Source organism: Euphorbia lathyris, chromosome 9, assembly GCF_963576675.1.
Source record: "Euphorbia lathyris chromosome 9, ddEupLath1.1, whole genome shotgun sequence".
Classification (NCBI taxonomy): Eukaryota; Viridiplantae; Streptophyta; class Magnoliopsida; order Malpighiales; family Euphorbiaceae; genus Euphorbia; species Euphorbia lathyris.
The window spans coordinates 43,642,716-43,663,103 of NC_088918.1; the positions used below are offsets into that span (position 1 = coordinate 43,642,716).

The 20,388-nt window shown below is 37.5% G+C and overlaps 1 protein-coding gene across 1 annotated transcript; it reads left to right on the forward strand.

Annotated features, from left to right (window-relative positions):
* The first annotated feature begins 821 nt into the window (after positions 1-821).
* On the forward strand, positions 822-19,963 carry LOC136206883 (mediator of RNA polymerase II transcription subunit 33A-like). Its single transcript, XM_065998085.1, has 12 exons — positions 822-1,293; positions 1,393-1,503; positions 2,085-2,438; positions 5,721-6,037; positions 6,215-6,306; positions 6,403-6,793; positions 6,935-7,145; positions 7,233-7,347; positions 14,660-14,821; positions 15,624-16,284; positions 16,499-16,702; positions 18,533-19,963. Exons 1-12 carry the CDS (start codon positions 1,013-1,015, stop codon positions 19,624-19,626), a joined length of 3,993 nt encoding a protein of 1,330 aa, XP_065854157.1. The 5' UTR covers positions 822-1,012; the 3' UTR covers positions 19,627-19,963.
* Positions 19,964-20,388: the final 425 nt, after the last annotated feature.

The window sequence follows — 20,388 nt, forward strand, 5'->3', positions numbered from 1 at the left end:
TGAAATTCTATTAACCAAAATAATTATCATCAAGATGAATTTGTGACTAATTCTTACGAATTTTATTTTTTTATATGTAACATATTGAATTGATAAAGTTTATTCATATGCAACATTAGAAAAGTATTGATTGTACTAGTTTATAGAATAATATATTGACGTTGCTTCCATTTTAACATAGATTGTAATTCTTTTTTATCGTAGATATAATATTTAATTTTAATTGTAGTTTAATTCAATTTTATTTAACCTATATTGTAATTCTTTTGTATCGTAAATATAATATTTAATTTTAATTATAGTTTAATTTAATTTTTGGTTTTTTTATTATATTTTAATACATTTCTTAATTAATCTGCTATTTTATTATTATTGTTTCACAGAATATTTAGAATATAAAAATGTATTAAAATTCCTAAAAAGTACAAATCATTAAATTTTATAAAAATAAATAAATCATTCATTTTTAGTTAAAATTCTATAAAAAAGCAGTCAATTATTTTTAAAATTAATTTAATTTGAATTATCATTAAAAAATATATATTAATTTTAAATATACATACTATAAAATTTTTTATAGCATTATATAAAATTATTTAAATGTAAATATATTAATTTATTTATTTATCTAAATATATTAATTTATTTATTTATTTAAATTATATAAAAGTTCCATACCTTATTTTCCACTAGTTGATATAATTTAAGAAATTTTTGGATAAGAGCTGGTATTGAATTAATGAATACAACAAGAAAAAAAAGGAAAAAGGAGGGTGGGGTCAGGTCTAAAAGACCAAACCGATTGGGTTTGGGTGATTTGCAATTCGGAATGGAGATCAGACGGATTGACTCTCCAATTGCACAATTCAACTCATTTCACCCTCTCTTCACACGCAACAATCAGATTACCCTCCCAAAAAAGCTGTCAAATCCGAAGCATAACCATGCTTTGCTGTTTTAGAAATTTTCCTTTGAATTTTTAACAGGGAGCTGAAGCCAGGACAAGGACAAAATGGAGCAGGAGAAATGGAAAGAGCTCGAATTGGAGGAGAAGATTTTGGAGACCATTAAAACTTGTCAACAGCGCCAGGATGTTCCTTTGGTTTGGGCAATGGAAGTAGGGAAATGTCTTGTGTCCTTGGGTATCAGGTTGCCTAGTCCTGAGCTAGGGCAGGTGCTAGTTTCTTGTCTTTGCTTCCACAATAATCATCCTTCTCTATGGAAATTCCTCCATCAAGCCTTCTCTTCCCATCTTCTTTCTCCTTTTCATGTCCTCTCTCTGCTCTCTTCCAGGCACTAATCTTTCTCTTTCTCTTTTACTATCAGTGTGTTTGTTTCTTGGTTATTTCCTCCCTTAATAATTCTTTTTTTCTTTTCTTTTCTTTGGGATAGGGTGATTCCTTGTCGCCTGTCTCAACCGGAGGCTTACAGACTTTACCTTGAACTACTCAGCCGATACGCATTTCAATTTGATCCACTTGGTGAAGAAGCTTGCAAAGACAAGTAAGTTACCTGGTTAAATTCCTTCATATTCCCCAATGGCGTTTTTTTGTTGGCATATTAAATTCGTTCTTTTTATCAAGGATACCTAGCTTATGGTTTTGTTATGAGAAACAATGTATAAGAAATTCAGTTGATCAAAGTATAGTTTTTTGTTTTTAACTAGTTGAGTGTGTGTCTTCTAGTGCAAGAGCTCATTAGTTCAGAGCTTGGTAATTTTTTGATAAATTATATTGTATATTTCTTGTATAAACCAGCTAAAATGCTAACCTCTTGCAAGGTTATTTTTCTCTGGGAAGCCAATTGGTCATTTGGTCTATAGACTTGATAGTTAAATGACTTTTTTTTTTTCCCTTTGGTCCATTTGTTATTATTCTTGTTTTGCTATCTTAAGAAATTCTCATCCCTTCTTTAACCGAAGGGTTGATTAACATGCATTGATTATTTGATTTTATTGCTACGGACCATGTGCTATCTATCACTTTGAAGTTATTTTTTCCCCCTCATTGTGATTGTGATTGTCTATATATTTTCTATTTAACCAACCTATTAAGCTATGAAAATTGTGCTCTTCTGTTTTGTAGGATAATTAAATCTGTTGACGCTGCTCTACAGTTATCTCATACTTACAGAGCTCAGGTTCTGGAGCTTGGACATGCTTACGTGCTATACTTTTTTACCGTTGCTATTGGCTTGATTGACAGCACATTAAGCGATTGGGGGTTGATTTTGAAATCTCAAGATGTACCAAGTGGGCCATTTGGAAATGCTGACAACCAGGATATGGATGTTGATGCTAGAGCGAGTTACAATATTGGAAAATATGAGCATCGGGAAGTTTTGAGGAAAACAAATTCCTTTTTTGCCTTGGAGGTTCTGGTAAAATTAACAGAAAGTAGAAAAGCCCTGATTATGCTCCGTATTGTTCACTTGAACTTGTAGGTGCACTTTCTAAATTAATTTGCCTTTGCACAGACTATTTGTTCATCGTAGCTGAGACGAGACCACTTTGTGCATAAGATTATGCTGATAAATACAAAGTTTGTAATCCAACTAGATCATAGCTCGTGACTTTTTTTTTTTAAATGATTTCTTGGGTGCCTTTTTGTTTTCCATTATAATTTTTGGTTCTCAAGTTGTATCTGTGATGGCTTCATTTTAGTATTGCTCCTTAGTTTTGAATTTAGTTTACCAGTTTCAGGTATGTTTTTACCTACTAAGCACACATACGTGTCAAAACAGACCATTTTATTTTTCGAAATTCATAAATAACACCATTCATATTATGGTTCATGTCATAAGATGTGGCTAAGTTTTACGCTGGCCGCCACAAACCTACCGCAACCCTCCTCCTTTGTCCGGGCTTGGGACCGACCGTAATGCGAGCCAAATTGACTTCTTCCTAGTAAGGAGTGCTTGGAGAAAGAGTTATATTGATTGTAAGGTGATCCCTGGTGAGAGTACGACAACCCAACATAGAGTAGTGGTGCTTGATTTCCGAAGTAGGAGATGTATGAGAAAACGAACACCACAAGTGGAGACTAAGATTAAGTGGTGGAAACTGCAAGGGGAGAATCAACAAAAATTTGTGGATGAGATGGCCAAAAAAGATATTTGGACTTGTAATATGGATTTAGATATAGATTCGATATGGACTAAGATGGAGCATAATATAAGGGAAGTAGCGAAGGAAGTTCTAGGGGAATCTAAAGGTAGCATGCCACCGGGTAAGGACACATCTTGGTGGACAGAAGAAGTACGACAAGCAGTAAAGAGTAAGCGAGAATCCTATAAAATATTAGGAAAGTGCAGGAGTGATGAGAACTACGAAAAGTACAAAGAGGCTAAAAGGGAAGTAAAGAAGGTCATACGAGATGTTAGAGACATATATAGAATTGCTCGGATGAGAGATAGGAAGACGTGAGATCTCGGAAAAGTTAAATGCGTGAAGGATGTGGACCAAAAAGTCCTAGTTGGAGATAAGGATATCAAGGAACGATGGAGGTCCTATTTTGATAACTTATTTAACGGAGATCGCGGACAAGAGGTTGGAGATATAAGTATCCCTCACGATATGATAAATCGTGAATGCATACGGAGAATTCAAAAGGGTGAAGTCAAAATGGCATTAAATAAGATGAGATTGAAGAAAGCAGTAGGACCTGATGGCATCCCTATTGAGATTTGGAGATGTTTGGGAGAGAGAGGAATCGATTGGTGGACGACGTTCTTCAACAAAATTTGGAGAAACAATAAGATGTCATCCGAATGGAGGAAAAGTATCATAATCCCGTTGTATAAGAACAAAGGCGATGTCCAAGATTGTGCCAACTATCGAGGAATCAAATTAATGAGTCACACTATGAAACTGTGGGAGCGAGTGATCGAACAAAGGCTAAGGAGGACGGTGAAGATCTCGGAAAACCAGTTTGGCTTTATACCGGGAAGATCAACTATGGAAGCCATCCACCTAATAAGACAATTAATGGAGCACTATCGAAATAAGAAGAAAGACTTGCATATGGTTTTCATTGACTTGGAGAAGGCGTATGATAAGGTACCAAGGGAAGTACTTTGGTGGGCCCTAATAAGGAAAGACATTTCGCGGAAATATGCTGACATCATAAAGGACATGTATGAGGGAGCATGCACGAGTGTACACACCAGTGTTGGGAAGACTGAAGAGTTCCCTATTACGATTGGAGTGCATCAAGGTTCTGCACTAAGCCTATTTCTTTCTGCCATCGTTATGGATGAACTAACGAGTTCATTTCAAGATGGTATACCATGGTGCATGTTGTTTGCAGATGATATTGTGTTGATTGATGAGACGAAAGAAGGCATGGAGAGGAAGTTGGAACTATGGAGACAAACTTTAGAATCTAGAAGCTTTAAGCTGACCCGAAGTAAGACAGAATATTTGGAGTGTAAGTTTAGCGGCGATAGGAGTAGGGAGACAGGGACAATCACACTAGATGGGAGAGTTGTCCAGGCATCGGATTGCTTTCGGTATTTAGGATCTATTATCCAAACGGATGGAGAAGTAGATGGAGATGTTGCTCATAGGATTAAATCTGGTTGGGCGAAATGGAAGAGTGCTACGGGTTTCCTTTGTGACCCCGGTATGCCAAATAGATTGAAGGGAAAATTCTACCGCACGGCAATCAGACCAGCACTGTTATATGGTACGGAGTGTTGGGCAGTGAAACACTGTCACACTCATAAGATGTCGGTGGCGGAGATACGTATGTTGAGATGGATGTGTGGTCATACGAGAAAGGATCGGGTGAGTAATGAAATAATTAGGACAAAAGTAGGGGTTACATCTATTGAGAATAAAATGAGGGAAGACCGACTAAGGTGGTTTGGCCATGTAAGACGAAGAGCGCTTGATGCGCCGGTTAGGAGGACTGAAGAGTGGCAAAGGGATGTACTGGTGAGGGGTAGGGGAAGACCTAAGCAAACTTGGAGGAGGGTGATCGAGAGTGATATGAGTTTATTGGGGATTGAGGAAAATATGGTAGTGGATAGGAAAGAGTGGAGGGAGAGAATTTGTGTCGCTGACACAACTTGATTTCACGGTTTTATATGATGGTTCATGTTAGCCGACCCCGAATCATTTCGGGACTAAGGCTTTGTTGTTGTTGTTGTATAAATAACACCATTCATCTACATACAAGGATGGAAGGGTTTCCCAGTTACCAATGAAGGGATAATATATATTTTCCTATTCATGATAATTGCATTCTGTTTCCAGACCATTTTCTTGTTATGATGCATGATAATTGCATTCTTGTTATCAAGGAGCATTCTATATGCATATCCAAGAACAAACGAGTATGTTCCTAACATAGGAAATTTCATTATCATATTTCTTTCATGTTTAATGCAGAGGAGAGGTTAACAATAGGCAATGAGAAGTAAGATGAAAAGGAGATACTGTTATTATTATTATTATTATTATTATTATTTTTCTCTTAAGAATAAAATTGCAAGGCAGGAAGATAATGTCATACATTTTTGTCATGTCTTTAGTTTTGTTAGTTACAATTGTCATGGTTTTGGACTTTAACTAAAGTTGAAGGAAACACTTCTTACTTTATTAGTTGATTGAATGTGATTATGCCACGCACTTAAAAGTTATCTTATTGAAGAACTTGTACATACTGTTTTTTTTTAATTATCTTATCTTATTTTCTTTATTTTGTTTTATTTTACAGGCCTGAACTATTCAATGGACTTGTACGGAGGCTATTGTTTATCAAATCCAGTAAATTGGCATCCTCCAATTTGGAATCTGCAATTAAGCTTTCTGAAAGATTGTTGGCCAATATTCAGAAATCTTGTGATTTTGAATACCGGTTAAAAAGGCGGCAGATGATTCAAATGCTTATTGATATCAAACCATGCAAACTTGTGTCTTATTGCAATTCTGAGTCTGGAAAATCTGCCTGTTGGGTTCCCCTTGATATTTTCTTGGAAAATGTGATGGACGGGAAGCAACTTCTTATTAGATCATCTATCACTATAGTTGCAGGTAAATATGCTTAGGGGTGTCTTGAAGTCATTTTTGCTAATGTGATCATACACAAAATCACGGATACTCCTTTTAATGCTTTTAGTTATTTAATAGTATTTAATAAAATAATAATATTATGTTTGGGAGCTGCAAATTCTTTTTTCTCCTTTCCTAATTTGATTCTTATAACTGCAGAAACAATTAAGACGCTCCAAGTTGTTAACCGTGCTAGCTGGCAAGAAACTTTCTTAGCACTCTGGCTTTCAGCCCTTAGGCTTGTGCAACGAGTTGAGATGCTCCCATCTTAAAATTTGATTATTGGAGAATATGTATCTAAATATATAGAGAAGATTTATTTCTGCTCCTTGTTTTTTTTATTTCAGGAACGTGACCCTGTAGAAGGGCCAATTCCACATCTTGAGTCTCGTCTATGTATTCTTTTATCTATTGTCCCCTTGGCAATCTCTAATATGTTGGATGAAGAGGCCAAGTTCTGTTCCTCTTCTCTGCCGGGAGCTAGAGTTTCTGGGAGTATGGAGACTACATTTGAGTCTCATGTGGACGGAACTAGTCAAAATTTGAGGAAACATGGACTTATTTCATCTCTCCAGGTCCTTGGAGACTTCTCTGATCTGTTATGCCCTCTTGCATCTGTAATTGGTGCAGCTAATATTGCAGTCATAAAGGCAGCAAGTTTCGTTTTTGAGTCCAAGAATGCAAAGCATAATTTAGGTGGTTCTGATTATACTGATATTAATATACCTGTCAATGCAGGTAATTTTGAAATTGTGCAGTTTAGTTATCATCTTGTGATTCATTTTTTGACTTGGTTTAAGATGAGAACACTTTAGCACATTTTATCATAATCTTTTTCAAAGCTTACATGATTTATTAATCTTTTTTTATACTTTTCAGGTGGTGACATGCGACACCTCATTGTAGAAGCTTGCATTGCAAGAAATTTAATTGATGAATCAGCATATTTTTGGCCTGGTTATCTGCCTGCTTCAGTTATGTCACTTACAGATTTACCACAAGTTCAAAAATCACCTTGGTTAATGTTCATGGAAGGATTAACATTGAACAAATCTCTTACAAATTCACTCGTCATTACTCCTGCTTCAAGGTAAATCAAATAATTTCTACTCTTGAGTATTTGACTTTCAGATATGCAATGCTGTTAATTTGATCTTCTTCACTGGTTCTGTTAAAGTTTAGCAGAGATAGAGAAGTTATATCATATTGCATTAAATGGGTCGGTGGAGGAGCAGACAGCAGCTGCAAAGATTCTGTGTGGTGCTACTCTAACACATGGGTGGAACATTCAGGTAGTACATGTGCTCCATTGATGCTGCAACATATGATTTGGTTGTCTCTATAGATCCTCCATATGAACTAGCCTATACATTAAGTTATCTCTTTTGTTGTTCATAAGCTTCACAGCTGTTGACTCATGAGCTGTTTTGTTTTGTTGCAATTTTTAATAGAGAAAAACAAGTACCTATCATTGTTATTGTTTTAAATTAGTATTTACTTGGTTATAGGTGATGGATGAATGGATATTCCTTCATTTTTAAATGAAAGTGAGGATGTTCTTAGATTCATAGAATTTACTGACACAACTGGAAGTAATCATTTTGAGTACCGCAAAACCTAAGTATTGATTATGTGTTCTTTTGTTGTAATGCATTAAGTAATGCTTATTTTCCCGATTCTGCTAATTTGGGTGATAAAATAAAATCCTAGTAGGTTCCTTGATATGCTTATGAGTGAGATAGGATTCTCAAATATAAGAAGATATTAAACATGGTTAGAAGTATGAAATGTGAAGATGGTATGATGAAAATGAAGGATTGATAAATAAGTAATGTCGTTAAGTATTATTATTTTCTGTGGCTAGTTCATTATCCACACTGGCTTGTTACTGTCAAAGAATTTTTCTCGAATGGATTAGCATGTCTCGAGTACTATACTTGTAATTAAACACAAGAGTTTGAGATAATTCTTAATATTGATTATGAAAAGGGTATAAGTATTTATGCTGGGAGTTGGAGTCTAACTAGGATAAGGAAAATAAATGCTAACTACTACCTACATTTGTATCTACAATTGTACACCTCACAATATATACTTAACACTCCCTCTCAAGTTGGAGTATAGATATTTATCATACCCAACTTGTTACACATGTAATTTACCCGAACCCCATTTAAGGTTTTGGTAAAAATGTCTCCAAGCTGTTTGTTGGTGTCAACGTATGCTCTGGAAATGATGTTTTCTTCTAGCTTTTCACGAACAAATTGACAGTCTACTTCAATATGCTTGGTGCGGTCTTAGAACACTGGATTGGAAGCAATATGAAGGGCTGCATCCATGTTCGGACAAGAGATGATGAATCCACATAATCTCACGCACTTATTGATACATCGCTCGATATTCAACTTCTACACTCAAACGAGAAACAACATGTTGTTTCTTGCTATTTCAAGAAACCAAATTACCTCCAGCAAAGACAGAGTAACCGGTAGGGGATCTCCTATCATCCTTGACTCCTGCCCTGCATCGTAAAAACACTCAATCTGGGTATGACCATAATTCTTATAAAGTAATCCCGGTCTAGGAGTTCCCTTTAAGTAGCATAAGATCTGTTGGTGAGACACTTATAAAGTTTATGGAGCTAATATACTTTTATGGACAAGTTGAGGGAGTTTGTGATACGAAATAATCAAGTTCAAGGGGCTGGTAAGACACTTGCAAAGTTTAGGAAGCCAATCTACTTTTATGGACAAGTCCAGAGAGCTGGTGCAGTCCAGTGATCAATGGTGGGATAAGACATAAATTGGCTGACAACATTAACAGAATAGTCACTGTAAGATAATCAGCTTTCCCACCAAACGCCTATATATTCCAGGATCTTCAAAAGGCTTTCCTTCTGATGTGAGATGCATATTCGGAGTCATGCACACTATATGGCTTAGCTCCAGATGTTCCTGTTTTTGACAACAAATGGAAGATTCCTTTCTTACTTTTGGACACCTCAATTCCCAAGAAATACTTCAGAGCCCTAAGATCCTTGTATGAAACTGACCATGAAGAAACGATTTTAGAGATGAGATTCTTGAAACGTCACTACCTGTATCGTCTACATAGATGACAAAGAGAATGAACCCGAAGCAGAATGTTTAGAAAACAGAGTGATCACACATGCACTTCATTCCAAACTTCGCTTGACTAAACTTTCCAAACCATGGTCGAGGGCTTTGTTTCAACCCATATAGAGATTTGCGGAGACGATGGACTTCGCCATACTCCCGTGAGCAACAAACTTTGGTGGTTGCTCCATATAAGCTTATTCTTGAAGGTCACCATTTAAGAAAACATTTTTTATATTTAGCTGATGCAAGGGCGAATTAGAGCAGGCCGCCATTGAGATAAAAAGACGAATAGAACTCGGTTTAGCCACTGGAGAGAAAGTGTCAGAATAATCAACACCATAGGACTGAGCATAGCCCTTTGCAACAAGGCGAGCCTTTAAACAAGCAATTGAACCATCAAAATTGACTTCACAATAAACACCCATCAGCATGCAACAAATTTCTTTCCAGTAGGCAAATTTACCAAATACCATTAGCATCCAAAGCATTCATTTCATCTACTATTGCCTGGATGGGATAAGGCCTTCCAGTTTAGGAACAACAGTAGAATCAAGTGAAACAATAAAAGACTGTGAAAGAGTGGATAAGTTTTCATAGGAAACAAAAGCAGAAATAAGATAAGAGCAAGACCGTTTAATTTGCCTCAAAAGGAGGATCTAAAGGTGAAACATAAATTGGTACTGGATTGGAAGCATGAGATTTTTGTTGTCTTGAATATACCTGGGTAACCGGTGGCTTAAGGGGCTGGGGAGGCGAAATTGGTGAATTTGATAGACCAACACATCATCACTATCATTGTTAGAAGTGGATATATAAGAAGACGTGGGAAAGAACAGGAGATGTTCCATAAACGTTACATCAGAAGACACAAGATATTTATTAAGAGATGGAGAACAACAACGATACCTTTTTTGAAGACGAGAGTATCTGAGGAAGACACGTGTAAGTGCTTTTGGATCTAGTAGTGACTTGTGGATGAACATCTTGAACAAAGCAAGTTTCCTAAAAATACGAGGTGGAATATGAAATATGGGTTTGTTAGGAAACAAGGTGCTATAAGGAGTCTCGCCTTGTAACACAAAGGAAGGCATGCGTTTGATCAGAAAACATGTAGTAGAGACAACATTAACCCAAAAGTGTTTTGGAACATGTGTTTGAAACAATAGGGCTCTAGTAGTTTCAAGAAGATGACTATTCTTGCGTTCAGCTACACCATTTTGGGATGGTGTATCAACACAAGAAGATTGATAAAATCCTAGATCACGAAAGTTTGAAAAGTTCAAGAAAAGTATTCCTTAGCGTATGAACTGAAACATTAGAGTGGGTTTTAATGTTAGCACAGAAAGCAGTAAAATGAGTAAATAATTCAGAACGATTTTTCATTAAAAACCAAGTAGTTCGAGAATAATCATCCACAAAAGTCAGAAAATATCTGAAACCTGATTTCGAGACTATCGAACAAGGACCCCAAACATCAGAGCGAACTAACTCAAATGGAAAATTTGACCTTTTATTGACTCGGGGAGAGGAAGACGAACGGTAATGTTTAGCAAATTGACATGACTCACATTCTAAGCTAGCCAAATTCTGAAACTGAGGACATAACTTCTTCAAGGGAGGTAGAGAAGGATGTCCCAATCAACAATGTTTATCAAAAGGTGTTGATACACGAGAACATGCAACATGTCTTTTAACAGTTCTATCCAAGACGTAGAGACGACTAGATTCCCGTCCACTACCAATAATCTGCTTCGTCGTAAGATCCTGAAACAAACAATGATCATGGTAAAATGAGATAACTTCTTCAAGGGAGGTAGAGAAGGATGTCCCAACCAACAATGTTCATCAAAAGGTGTTGATACACTAAAACATGCAACATGTCTTCCAACAGTTGTATCCAAGAGGTAGAGACCGCTAGATTCCCGTCCACTACCAATAATTTGCTTCGTCGTATGATCCTGAAACAAACAATGATCAGAGCAAAATGAGATTGAACAGTTAGGTGAACGGGTAAGTTTTTTTTGTTTGGAAGAGAGTGAACGAGTAAGTTTACTCATAGAAATTCGATTGAATGCAAATGTAGGCACACTAAGAACATATGGAAGGGAAACGGAAGAGGCTGGGTTAGTAGTGTCAGAACCAATAACAGAAGAATGGGTACCGTCAACAACGGTAACATGGGAAAGAAAAGTTATATTATGAGAAGTGAACAATTTAGAATCAGATGTCATCTGGTTTGTTGAACTAGAATCAATGCCCACTTTGAAGATGAAGAAATAAGACACTTATTGGAATTACCTGATTCAACAATGCACAGATAGATGGAGAAGAATGTTGTGAAGTTGATGATTCTTGATACTTAGAATATTCTTCTGCAATAAGAGTGTAAGTCGGGCCCGAGGATGTAGCATTAGTAGTGGCAAGTGGGGTGAAGAACAAGAAAACAGTTTTGCCTTGATCAAGGGGAAGTTAAGCACGGCACCAGTGTTAGCTTTTTCAAATTTTGATAAAATGTTTGAAGTTGAATGCAATGCAAGTGAAGTTGGAGTCGGCGGAGTATTGATGCAAGTGAAGTTGGAGTCGGCGGAGTATTGATGCAAGAGAGGAGGCTGATAGCATACTTTAGTGAGAAGTTGTGTGACTCGAAACAAAAATGGGCTACATATGACAAAGAGGTCTTTGCGGTGGTTCGCTCTAAAGACATGAGAGCACTATGTTGTGGGCAAAGAGTTCATCTTCTACACCTGGGAAGTCAAAAGCAACTCAGGAGCTCCATGCACGCGAGATGGTCCGCTTTCGTGGATAGGTTCCCCTACAAACTTCTTTACAAGGTTGGACAACAAAACAAAGTAGCAGATGCCCTAAGCCGAAAGGTGACACTCCTAAAGACGTTGGCTCTTGAGTTAGATTGTTTTGAGCACGTGAAGGGGGACTATAAAGAGGATTCAGACTTTGGGGCCATTTGAGAAAATTCTAAAGGTCAACCCGGGGATGGAGAGTACCACCTACTAGATGAGTACCTCATCTAGGGCAACCAACCCTGTTTACCATGCACCTCCATCAAGTGATTTGAGATCTTTATGGGGGAAGCTTGGGGGGGGGGGGGGGGGGGGGGCATTTTGGGCGAGATAAGACCTACGAAGCGGTAAGCTCTCGATACTTTTGGCTACGGATGAGAAGGGATGTGGCCTATCTTGTAGAGCATTATTAAAAGTGTCAAACTTCTAAGGGACGCTCTACTAATTCGGGGTTGCGCATGCCGCTACCGGCGCCGGATTCCGTATGGGAGGATTTTTCGATGGACTTTGTATTGGGTCTACCATGGACACAACAGGGCATGAATTCTATCTTTATGGTGGTGGACCGATTCTCCAAGATGACACATTTCATCTGGTGTCGGAAAACCAATGATGCCACGACTTTTGCTAAGCTATTCTTTCTAGAAGTGGTAAGATTTTGGTGTTCCAAAGAGTATTGTTTCGGATAGAGACACAAAGTTCCTAAGCCATTTTGGCGTACCTTATGGGCTCTATTCGATACTATCTTGAAATTTAGCACAATCGCCACCCATAAACTGAGGTAAACCATACTTTGGGTAACCTCTTGAGGAGCAAGTGTATGGATAAACCGAGAATGTAGGACTTGGTGTTGGCCCAAGCAGAGTTTGCTTACAATGGAGCCATACATTCGGTCACGAGGAAGTCACCTTTCGAAGTGGTATAAACGAAGACCCCTAACCATACTCTAGACATTGTGGACATCCTGAAGAGCGACAAGAAGAATGAGACCACCCACAACCTTGCTAACGAATACCAACAAATGCACTTAGAGGTGAAAGAAAGCCCTGAAGAGCGGAACAAGAAGTTGAAAGCAAGGGTTGATGGACACCGGAGGGACCTTCAGTTCGAAGTCGGGGATGAGGTGATGGTGTATCTAAGAAAGGAGAGGCTCGCTAGCGCCCCAAGTAGCAAGCTTCGGCCAAGGAGGTATGGCCCATATAGGATAACCAAGGAGGTCAATGCAAATGCCTATCACGTGGCTCTCCCCAATTGGCTAGGTAAGATGTCAACGTCATTCAACGTACGTGATCTAAGCCCATGGAAGCCGGATGGGTCTCTTGAGTTTACTAAGGGCGAGTCGGGGTCCGACTCCTTTGAAGAAGGGGAGAATGACGCGGGCATCTCCTATAAGGATCCAAGGAAGATGGGGGAATGCCTCACACGATGTGTAACATTAGCCACATGCCGTGTGAGCAGGGTGCTTATGAAGAAAGGCATGAAGATGGATCCACACGACGTGTCAGAGGGCCACACATCGTGTGGATGGCTCGCTGAAGCTCCTAGAGCTTCTGTGATAATTCACAGGGCGTGTGGCTTTCCTCACACGCCGTGTGACCGGTTGAGAGGCCATCGAAGACCACCCCTACGACCGTTCGAGCTACCGGAGTTTTGAGCCACATGGCGTGTCAGATAGACCACATGCCGTGTGGGATTACTTCTTCACCAAGGAGGCAAACCTGCCAGAACACTGTTTCATTCTAATTATTGTTTTGCCATTCTGTTATTACTGTTTTGCCATTAAGGCTGATTTACTACTTTGCCAATTATCCTTTCTACCCCACCTTACCCTTACTTCATTAGTTAAGAGATGTAACTCTACTGAGGGTATTATGGTCTTTTGTATTTATTTTAGGGGAGGTATTTAAACTCCAAGTCTTGTAAGGATGCTTAACTTTTTTATCAATCAAACACAAATTCTCTCTTGAGAGCAAGGTTTATACCTATTACTTGGGATTCACTCCTTCTAGTTTTAGCTAGCTAGCAAAGAACCTCTTTGTTGATTTAAGATCAAAATCAACATTATCGTCATTTATCCGTATCATTTATTTTTTAGACTACTGAAGTTTGAGCTACCTTTTGACTACCATAGCCAATAAACAGTGTTGTGTATTTAAACAGAGGTAAAAGAGTAAATTTTGTAACCGCTATGTTTATTAGCCATGTTTTATATGGAACAAATGTACTTTCAAGATCAGTCGTGTAGCTTCATGCAGTTAAGGAGCAATATACAGTTTAGAAAGGTCAATGAAAGTTTTTGAGCATAATAAATATAAAAACAAATGTAACATGCCTGTAACATAAGAGGCAATAGAAAATGTTGAGTTGTTGCATTCTAAGCTACTTCTTGTGGCTGTAGCAGGAGTGAGGTACTTGCCTCACTCTTCTGCACTCTTTTATTCAAGCCTAATACAGAAACTGTTTAATTTTGCATCTGGATGTGCTTACTTATTCCTGCAGATGATGGTGGGATCATCAAAAGAGGATTGCTATTTGTTTGTTGATGAAAAAATTCTTCATTGGCAATAATTACTTTTTTTGGACTTGAAGTGCTTGATTTTAACCCCTGCTACGCATTTTAATATAGTGTTATATGGTAAAAATATTTCTTTGTTATTCTATGTTAATAATTATTGTTTCTTTGGTAGGAACATGTGGTGCATCATGTAGTGAAGCTTCTATCTCCTCCTGTACCTACTACACATAGCGGACAAAGGAGTCACTTGGTTGATTATGTGCCTATGCTAAGTGCTATTCTTTTTGGTGTTTCATCAGTTGATAATGTCCATATACTTTCGTTGCATGGTGTTGTAAGTGATGATAATTCTGATTCTTTTATAATATATTATGAGTTGGACATGCCTTGGCGCTTTTTTTTGGTGTTTTAGTTGGATAGAAGGAAATGGTAATTATTAATCTAGAGACTTGAAAGGAGAGCAACAAAAAAGTCAATTTCACACCGAGGATGTTTTGAGTGATAGAATTTTATTTTAAGTATCAAGGTCAATATAGTCTCATTTCATAAATGTTTTTGACTCTGTAAGAGGAATAACTGTTATTTCCTTAATTTTGAGTGGATGGGAAAAAGGAGTTCGAAATAAATTGTATCTCTCCTAATTGTACTTTATTGTTCCTCTGTAAACTAATGTAAGATTTTTTGCTGTTGTGGCTTGTGTTCTTTTATTTAGAATTTTGGATATAAAAAGCAATTTTACTGAGCAAGAAAGAGGGAAGATAGAACTATATGTATACTGGGTGTAATTGTCTGGTTATATGTTAGACTGTGGCAACTTGGTTCCATGTGCTGGCCTTTAAGCGATGTCTGAGATTTAAATGGGTTTCATTAACCTGTACTAAAACAATCATTAGATGTCAGTGTTGAACATATACCTGCTTGTTGATAACCTAGATTTCTCATTTATTTTGTGCTAGAATGAGGTCACTGAAACTAAAGCAATTATGCTAACCCCTTGATCGCTTGTGCTTCGACTACTCTCCATCTATTATCCTATCATATTCTTAGGCATTGGTCGCTTTCCATACTGGTAGTTTTTTATTTTTCCATTATTTGAAGATTGAATCCTTATGAATCCATTGTTTTCATTCATACAGGTTCCTGAAGTTGCTGCTTCTTTAGTGCCTCTATGTGAGGTATTTGGGTCGCTTATGCCTAAATCTAGTAGCAGATCAAGCACATGTGATGACTCAATTTACATGGTTTTTTCTTCTGCTTTTCTGTTTCTTCTGCGTCTATGGAAATTCTATAGACCCCCTCTTGACCAGTGGTTGTCGGGAGGAGGACCCCTTGGAAGTGAGCTCACTTTGGAATATCTTTTAATGTTGCACAATAGTCGCATTGCATCTTCAAATTCTGCTGCTTCAGATGAAACCGAAGTTGATCCAGTTCAGTTTGAATCTGCATCTGATAAACCTGTGTATATTCATTTTTATCCTAAACTGAGAGCTTGGTATCGCCAAAACAGATCTTGTGTAGCTTCAACACTTTCTTGTCTCCATAGTGGAAATCCAGTTCACGAGGTTGCTAACAACATTTTGAATATGATCTACTCAAAAATGACTAAGGCCGCTTCTGTGAATTCCTCCACACCATCAAACAACAGCTTATGTGGGTCCTCTTCAAGTAGCGGAGAAGATCCTTACAAGAGACCCATGCTTCCTGCATGGGAAGTGTTGGAGGCCATTCCTTATGTCCTTGAAGCCATATTAACAGCTTGTGCTCATGGAAGGCTTTCATCTAGGGACTTGACAACAGGTTAATTAAGGAATTCTTTTTTAATCTCCTCAACTTATTTAAGGAACCAAGGAATTAACAGCTTATTACTGAGGATTATATTTATATATGATATTGATTTATTAATCCCCTCAGCTTTAAATTTCTATCTTGTCACTAGTTGAAATATGTTTATAGAAGTAAAAAGTGAAGTCTCTAGTTGAAAGAGTTCTTAGAAGCTTCTGAATGGTTGCAGGCCTGAGGGATCTCATTGACTTTCTTCCAGCGTCTATTGGAACTATTATCAGTTATTTTACTGCAGAAGTTACTCGCGGTACTTGGAAACCAGTTCCAATGAATGGAACCGATTGGCCTAGTCCAGCAGCTGTCCTTTCATCCGTTGAATCTGAAATGAAAGAAATTCTTTCTGCAGCAGGAGTTAATTTTCCAAGCTGTTCTGGTAATTTTAGTTCCTTTTGAATTTATGTTCCATCTTACTATTATAGATATTTTGTTCTCATATAACTTAGGGATAAGGGCCAAATTTAACCCTAATATTTCAAGCGAAGTACAGAATTAACCCTAAAGGTATGAAATGATGCAAATTTAACACTAACGTTTCCAAGCAAGATCAATTTTAACCATGCGCTATCGAAAATTTGAAAAAAACTGGTTCGATTGTTATTTAAATGTCACGGACATTCAAACCGGTTTTTCTAATTTTCGATAACGTAGGGCTAAAATTGATCTTGCTTGGAAATGTTAGAGTTAAATTTGCACAATTTCATACGTTAAGGCTAAATCTGCACTTCTCTTAAAACATTAGGCTAAATTTGGTCTTTATCCCTATAACTTAGGTCAAATAATTTAAACCTCCCTGAGGTTTCGTTAAATACACTAATAGGTCCTTGTATTTTCAAAACTAAATTTAACATCCGTGTAATACACCTATAAACATTAAAACCTACTTTATTTGGTCAAATGAATTCAAAACACGTGTAAAAAACCTAATGTATCCTTGTACTAACTTTAAATGCATGTTACCAATTAAATTGCTGGTAAGCTTAGAGGAACTATATGTAAAAAAAACCGGAATCATATGTTGAAGATGGGTAATGTGCATTTAAAGTTAGTATTGAGGTACATTAGAGCATCTTCAAATGGGGAGTGCTTGGTGAGGTGGAGGGTCCTTGGAAGAGTGCCTTGCATTGGACGCACAATGGTTGCTTGCTTTTTTTATGGCAATGTTTTTCCACTTTTTGGCACTCTTGCTATCTCATCTTTTTAATAAAAAAATACAATTAAACATTAAAATATTCTATTATTCAATGACTTGTTGGACTATAATGATAATTTTTGGAGTTGCTTAGCGTTGAAACTTTTTTTTTGAAAAAGTTGCCAAAAGTGACGTGGATGAGAGAGAACATAAAATATTATATTTTTAAACGATGGGTTAAGTTTTGGCAACTTTTGATGTTGCTTGCATTTGAGATGCTTTAGGTATGTCACATGTGATCAAACTATTTGACCAAATAAAGTAGCTTTTTAATGTTGAAAGTAGGAAGGCACTGACAAAAGGGTGTGACAGTTGGATGAAACCGAGATACAAGGATGTTAGAATCTATTTGCATAGTCATTAGCGTTTCCACATTTCATATGCGTTTCCGGTTCCATTACCGTTTCCTAGCTATATTTTTATTTCTCGGTGTCTGTTTCCGTTCCCATGCAACATAGGTTAGAATTAGTTTTTAAAAATACGAGAATCTACTAGCGTGTTTGACGAAACCTCTGGGAGGTTTAAATTAGTACCCTATAAATTAATACTATTTTTTGCAGAAAAAGTGTACATTAAATTTCACTTGAGCAACAATAATTTCTCATGCGAGGACTTGTGGTGTTGTATTGCGCTCACACATGGGTTGTAAATGGGTCGATAGATATGGTCTTTTGAAGTAGGCTTTCAGAGTTGTGCAGTGCGAATCCTTGCTGCTTTTTTCAACCATTGTGTTACATCCTGCTTGTAGCTTTGCCACTTCATGACTAAGCCGTATTCTTTCCGGGTCCTTAAATTGGTTCAAGCTCTTGCAAGTTTCATATCTCTCTCTCTCTCTCTCTCTCTCTCTCTCCTTTTGTTATATATATACTTCTTATTCATATGATTGTAGCACCATTAGAAATGGAAGGTTATAATAACTGAATTTATATTTTTAAGTTCACGGTGACATGATTATAAGCATTAGTAAAAGATTAAGAATACTTATTCTGGTTACCTTTGTGTAACTTCTTGCAGGGCATTCGCCTATGATGCTTCCATTGCCAATGGCAGCTCTGGTTAGCTTAACCATCACTTTCAAACTCAATGCAGGCCTGGACTACATCAATGCTGTAGTTGGGCCAGCACTGGAGAATACTGCATCAGGCTGTCCTTGGCCAAGCGTTCCTATTATTGGCTCTCTATGGGCCCAAAAGGTTCGTCGGTGGCATAGCTATATAGTTGTATCATGTGCTCGCTCTGTATTCAGGCAAAATAAAGATGCTGTTGCTCAGCTCTTAAGCAGTTGCTTCTCGTCATTTCTTGGATCAGTTAACATATCAACATCTTTGTTGACCAATCAGAGCAGCGTGAGTGGTCTACTTGGAAGCCGTATTGCAATTCATGTTTCTCATTCATCTCTGGCACCAGGGTTTCTTTACCTGCGCTCTTGCCGGAGTATACAAGATATCCAATATGTAAACAGGATGATCATAGATCTTGTTGGAGAACATGCCAGGGAATCAGCTGCAAGATGGGCAAGTACAAATTCTTCTCGCTTGAAGTCTAGCCAAGCTTCTCTATCTCTAGCATCTGCAAAGGCAAGGGAGGCAGCCACTTTGGGTGCTAGCCTAATATGCGTGTCAGGTGGGGTGCATCTAGTCCAAGAACTTTTCCTTGAGAACATCCCAACGTGGTTGATATCATCCAGAGACGTGAAACAACGTGAGATGAGTGTTGTATCGCGGATAGTGGAAGGGTATGCGATGGCATACTTGTTAATTTTATCAGGGTCATTAGCATTGGGGGTAGGGGTGAGATCTCCATCGTGGGCAGTTGCTAGAAGGGTTCATGTAATACGTACCCATATGGAGTTTTTGACAGGAGTATTGGAGGGAAACATATCACTTGGGTGTCATCCAGCCACTTGGAAAGCTTATGTCTCTTGTTTAGTGCATTTGATGGTAAGTTTTGCACCAGCCTGGATTCAAGAAGTAAGGCTTGAAACTCTGAAAAAACTGGCCAGTGGATTAAGAAGATGGCACGAATACGAGTTGGCTATGTCTCTGCTTGAAAGAGGTGGGGTCCAAGCCATTGGCTCTGTTGGTGAACTGATAAATTTACTCGGTTGATAGACAGTTATTGCTGAGGCGAGGCTTGTGAGTTTGTTGGTGGAAAACGAATGGGTCCAAGGATTTTGGGGTGAGAAATTTGTGAAATATAACAAAGATGATGGGAGGGGGGAGGTTTGGCCTTGGACTGGGGCTGAAATTAGGCCATTTGATTTGATTTGATTTGATTTGTACTGGTCATAGCTGTCTTGTCTAGAAAACAAAAAAGTTGTTAGAAGGAAGGAACTCAATTATCTATGATTTGTTGCTGGGAAAATGTGTTTCGTTTAGAAAGAGCACGGAAAGACCTAAAACTCTCTATAGAAAAAAATATTACTAAAAGAAATGATTTTTTATTTTTTTTTTCATGAAAATACTTATATTTTCATTAGATATGAAAAGAACAAGTACAACAAGAAACCGAAGAAGTAAAAAACCTTACAAAATCCAAAATGGAACGAAAACGACTACAAAGCGCATAAAAAGCCATAAAAGGTATACAACACACAAAAAAAAACAATAAAACATATATTTCATGGAAATCCAAATCTGTAGAAAAACAACTGCAATCGAATATTCATCATTTAGGCCTTTCCGAATATTCGGATTTGAATCATTTTGTTGCAATAACATAGATATATTGATCTACAAATAAGATAAATCGTTTCGTTCTTGCTAAATCCGAAAAATGTATAAATAAAAGAATAATAGAGAGCAGATACAATTCAAATGGATAAAGAGATTCGATTAAATATATGAACACTGACTAAAAAGAACAATACA

What these genes read in the sequence shown, in the direction of transcription:
- LOC136206883 (XM_065998085.1), top strand. Translation starts at nt 1,013, where the DNA reads ATGGAGCAGGAGAAATGGAAAGAGCTCGAATTGGAGGAGAAGATTTTG. An exon ending in GTCATTACTCCTGCTTCAAG is followed by an intron (nt 7,146 to 7,232) that starts GTAAATCAAATA and finishes GTTCTGTTAAAG; the next exon opens with TTTAGCAGAGATAGAGAAGT. An exon ending in ATCTAGGGACTTGACAACAG is followed by an intron (nt 16,285 to 16,498) that starts GTTAATTAAGGA and finishes GAATGGTTGCAG; the next exon opens with GCCTGAGGGATCTCATTGAC.